Raw genomic sequence first — 5,202 nt, forward strand, 5'->3', positions numbered from 1 at the left:
ACTCAAGTCTTCATGCTCGTTTGTTTTATTTTAGTAATGTTGTTAATGTGGCATATAGTCCTATCTAATATTTAGGTTTGTATTTTATTCCTCGTGTCATTATGGTGTGTTTTCACATCTCTGTACGTTGTTACATCTTCCTTGTCCTTCTATTTACGCTATTTACGTAAAAAAAAAAAAAAAAAAACACACACACACACACACACATACACACCTTGTAGTCAGATGCACTATTCTTCTCATCCACACTATATCCACTTTTGCGTATTGTTTTAGAAGATATATGTGGTTTAACTACCCTATGACACCTCGATTCGTATTTTCTGCATCTTCAGATTGATGCCTATTTATAGATAGGCTAGACACTTCTAAAATCCAATCTTCTATTTTCCACTAAATTTTCTTCACCACTCTATTCCTTCCATCTTTAATGGTCCTCACTCGAATTTTCGTGCCCGAGTAAAATTTTATGGGAAATTTCCAAAGCGGTCTATTTCACCCATATTTTGATACTGAAATTTTACGTCGAGGATGGTTCCCTCTATTGCATCATAAAGATGCACTTTATTCCAGAGAATCGGTCCTACTATTCTATAAACACGATTATTTCCAAAACGGGCAATTCTTTGTCCGTGCAAATGGATGCGAGCGTGAATTGACTATGGAAATCATCTCCGAGGTCTTTCAAATGCAAACAGCGTTTTTTTTTTTTCCTATTTTCATTGTCTTTGACTGTAAGAACTAATTGGCCGGTATCCTACCCTACGGGGATACTTGGAATTTGATCTTTTAACTATATGCACTTAAGAACTTTTGCTTATTTAGTTCATTTTGGTGGGAAACTAGGAATGGCATTAAGCAAAGGAAAAAATCATGGAAAGATGAGTTATAAATATGCAGTGATCTATCTTTCGACGACCTCAGTGGACCTATTCCTGCCAACTTTTCAGGACTTCCACGTCTGCAGAGATTGTGAGTGGGCATATTAAAGTTTCTACTTTTATTCCCATTTCAATTCGATTGTGATGTCATAAGAGTATTTATAAGATAAATCGGTCTGGTTTAGTATGGTCATCTTTCTCCGTTTGAGGTCGTTGGAGAACAATTCATTAAGTGGAGTTGTTCCATCCACCGTTTGGCGAAACAGGACCTTCAATGCAACTGAGAGTCTTCTCTTGTAAGACGTGATTTTGTAAAATGAGCATTTTTCTGGTTTAGTATCATCTTTGCTTCCATGGACTCTCAAGTCTCAAGTATGTGTCTTGCAAAGCATCAGAGCATAATTTCCCATGTAATGTTTATTTATAACAAAGACCGCTTCATAATGAAGATAAATAGTAGTAGTTTGTTTAGGTAGTAAGATTTAAGATTGATATTGGTATGAAACTATAAATGGTGGGATTTGATGCTGCAGGGATTTCCAGAACAATTTGTTTTCAAATATTTCAGGAAGGCTACACCCCCCCTGCAAATGTCACCATCAGGTGAGTTTGGTAATGCAGCCTCAGATTCATAATGCAGTTTTTTTTTCCTTTCCTCTTAACTCAGTTGCATAAGGCCACTGTCAGTTTCTTGAATTTTTAGTTTATTTTAATTGCAGCTCTTTGAACTTCGATGCATCTGTACTCTTGGTTTTATCAGTTCTGTTTTAGTTCAGCTGTGAATTAGCTTGATTTCAAAATTTTGTTTTCATTGTTGTGATTTTATTAGCTTTACTTGATCAGGCTTCAAGGCAATCCTGTGTGTAAAGTTGCCAACCAACTCAACATAGTCCCTTACTGAGTTACTGTAGATCTCAGATTGGATTTGAGGAAGTATCAGAGAGCTCAAAAACCACTTTAGCAGGATGTCAAAGTCAATTGTGCCCTGAATACTATGAGTATGTTGAAAATTCTCATGTGCCTTGCTTCTGTGCAGTTCCTCTTAAAGTTGGATAACGTATGAAAAGTCCTGGGTTCTCAGATTTTCTTCCCTATGAGTACCCATTTGAAGTATACATAACAGTTGTCTTAAAGTAAATCTTTACCAGTTATATATTGATTCATTTAGCTAGGAAGCAGGACCTCGATTGAGAATGTACTTGAAGTTGTTTCCAGAGTTCTATAACCATTCTAATACCTTTAATGAGAGTGAGATTCGAAGAATCAGGAGATGTTCACAGGGTGGACTCTACCAGACACTCCAGACATTGATATATTTGGGCCACATGAACTTCTCAATTTCACTCTCTCGGGACCTTACACAAATGGTACGTCATTCAATCCCTATTTTACCTACCAAAGGTACATAAAAGAAGTTGGATTGATATTGCTAACAGCCAGCTGCAGAGACTCTGGATTTTATAACTTTACAGTGCAAAACATGTATCTACGACAGTGCAGTGATTCTGTACATATGCAACATCAAGTGGACCACCATTTGATAACCACCATAGTAGATCCCTATGCCAAAACTTGCCCTGAGTAATGTTGTTTTGTAGTGTATTAATTATTAATTTTAATTTTAATCGTCACAAAATGATTGTCCATCCCCTATATGCCTGCTGTATACGTAGCACTACCATTATAAGCTTACCTATGTTTACATATTTATGCTGGATTTGGAACATGATAAGCTTCCATCTCCCATGGGTTCAGCAGCACAGAGGCAAATACAGCTTGCAATTTCAATCCAATTTTTGGTCTTCTATCCAAAATTATGCAAGTAAAATTGATATCTGGTTCATCCTTATATTTCTGGTGCAGTTGTCCTTGATTTTCCTAAATCATAACTCGTATCTCCACAAAGTCTCAAGTCATAACTCCACAAAGATACCACATTTGCAATGTTTTCGCCATTTCAACTAACGGCTACAAATATTAATCTCAAGGCCCAAGTCATAACCACATGCAGATGCCAAGTTCGTTGCATAAAACTGTACAAAACTTGACACATATTTATAATCATTTTTCCATTTGAAGAAAAGGGTACTTTACAAACTGTGAATAAACAGTTTACCTCGGACAAAAACTTCCCTTTCTCAATAACAAGAACACTCAAATGAGGTGCAACTGTTTTAACTCTTATTGCTCCATACACTCCAGCTGCTCCACCTCCTATCACTACCAACAATTCTTCATTTCCCTACAAAACACAGCCATTCTTTAATCAAAACATAGAAATAGATAGTTAAAGAGTGTGTGTATATATGAAAGTGTATATGTTGTGCTTTGGGAAAGTTTTGGGTTGTAGTAAATCTTCTTATTGTATTCAGTAAAGGCAAAGAAAGTGCCCCAAAGCGAAAGGAGTGAAAGAAATCGCTTCTTATCATCTTTACTGCATTCTCTTTCGTCTGTAAAAACTAAAAAAACTCCTATCCTCGAACCATTAAAAGTTGGAAGCCCATGGGTTAGTCTTCAAATTTTTATACATTCCGCAATACATCGACATATTCGCCATAGTTTGTTTTATGCCATAATGCACTTCTCTCTTTAACAATCCCTGCCATGGGCCGGGCGAAAATAGAAATTGGATGCCGCGTAGGACACGGAGTCCAAGGGAGTTATGAAACCGAGTAGAACTTGTAATCCTAACTCTGTTCGGCGAGAGTTTTTCGTGAAACTTATAAATAGACGACACATATTACTGCTCAATTCACCTTCTTTGTTAGTTTGTTATACTTTTTAATCTTCTTAAAAAAGATGGAAACGGAGAAAATGGAGAGGACTGAAATATGTAGTTTTCTTAAGAACGTTTTTAAGGATATGGTGGGTAATGGTAACGGCCACAATGCCGTCAAAGGTCGCACTCTTCTCATCATTGCTGTTCATGCAGTCCGTTTGGAGTTCGGGTTCGTTTGTGTTGATCGTTTGTCACAGAGGAAGATAGATACCCAGCCAAAAAAGAAGAAGAGGAAGATAGACAAATTTCATCTTCCAGAAGGTCGGACGCCGAGATCTGGACATTGGCGATATACTGTTCCTGATCTTATAGGTGTTGGCAGTGAAGTGTTGGAAACAGTTGAATTCAGGTTTCAAACTTGGGGAAAGTTCATGAATGTGATTGGGTCTCTAAGCAAGAACCCTCCATTCAGGTTGTGTTTGGATAAATTTTGTTTTGTTCCATCCTTAGAGTTTGTGTGTAAGTCGATGACAAATGGTTCTTCTAAATCTTTCCATGAAAGTAAAGTTCTCGAATTTTGGAGAATTGTAAAAGATAAACTTGCATTGCCTCTTTTAACAGATCTATGTGAGAAAACTGGACTTATACCTCCGCCATGCTTCATGCACCTTCCAGCCGAACTCAAACTGAAAACATTGGAACTAACATTAGACACTTGACACTGACTTGACTCTAAACATAGATCTTCAAACATAGAACATAGAATGCTTGAACTTCAAACATATAACACACCATGAAACAAGACAAACTTGAGACTTGGACATTGAGATTACTTCTTCTTCTTGTTGGACTTCTTCTTGCTCATGCACACTCCAACTGCTTTTAGTGCCAAGACAATTTCTTTAGCTTGACGTGCAGGTGATTGTGATGGACCAGGTGATTGTGATGGTCCTAGACCACCTACTCTTGGTGATCGCCTGAGAAGAGGAAGAGGTGTTTTTGTTGGTGGTAGTGGTGGTGGTTGTGGTGGTGTTGTTGGTTGTGGTGGTGCTGGTTTTGGAGCAAATTTCAAATCAAAACCCTTGGCTTAGTTTTGGAGCAAAGCCAGGTGGAGGATATGATGCTAATTCATCTTCGCATAGACCAAAATAATCATACAACTGTAAATAGCACATACAATTGCAGTGCTTACAGACTTTGAGACTCAACTTGCCATCGTTCTCCATCATCTCCAAGAACACCCTCCAATCTTTCTTGTCATTGAGCAAAGACTTCATTTGCTCAAAAGATTGTTCAATTTGTTTGCTATCTAACTGAAATTTTGACATTGTTTCTGCTTTCGCCATTGTTTGTTTTGTTTGCATTTTTTGTATGAGGAGATGAGAGATGTGATTGGTGATGTGAGTGATAGGGTTATATACTAAAAGCATTACTTTTGTAATAACTCTAATTCTTTATATTTTGAATGAGAATCATATGGGCAAATGTTATGCATATTATATATGTTATTAGTTATATGCATATGTCTAATACTTTATGTTGTAGATGATATAGTGTGTGGTGACACACAGAAGATCATATCATCAGTACCTTATAAAGTAT

The 5,202-nt window shown here is 37.1% G+C and overlaps 1 protein-coding gene across 7 annotated transcripts; it reads left to right on the forward strand.

The window, feature by feature from the left end:
* The first annotated feature begins 841 nt into the window (after positions 1-841).
* LOC147497898 (F-box protein SKIP22-like) lies at positions 842-4,937 on the forward strand. 7 transcript variants are annotated; one of them, XM_086559005.1, is made up of 4 exons: positions 901-972; positions 1,091-1,291; positions 1,415-1,484; positions 1,725-4,937. In XM_086559005.1, exon 4 carries the CDS (start codon positions 3,681-3,683, stop codon positions 4,317-4,319), a length of 639 nt encoding a protein of 212 aa, XP_086415131.1. In that variant the 5' UTR covers positions 901-972; positions 1,091-1,291; positions 1,415-1,484; positions 1,725-3,680; the 3' UTR covers positions 4,320-4,937. The 7 variants fall into 7 exon arrangements, with proteins under 7 accessions (XP_086415133.1, XP_086415131.1, XP_086415132.1 ...); XM_086559006.1 differs by having other exon boundaries at positions 1,091-1,177; XM_086559007.1 differs by lacking the exon at positions 1,091-1,291 and having other exon boundaries at positions 842-972.
* The last annotated feature ends 265 nt before the right edge of the window (positions 4,938-5,202 follow it).

Source organism: Coptis chinensis, chromosome 5, assembly GCF_015680905.1.
Source record: "Coptis chinensis isolate HL-2020 chromosome 5, ASM1568090v1, whole genome shotgun sequence".
In the NCBI taxonomy this organism is placed as follows: Eukaryota; Viridiplantae; Streptophyta; class Magnoliopsida; order Ranunculales; family Ranunculaceae; genus Coptis; species Coptis chinensis.

Bases quoted from the DNA above. Each gene is read 5' to 3' on its own strand.
- LOC147497898 (XM_086559007.1), top strand. From the start codon at position 3,681: ATGGAAACGGAGAAAATGGAGAGGACTGAAATATGTAGTTTTCTTAAG.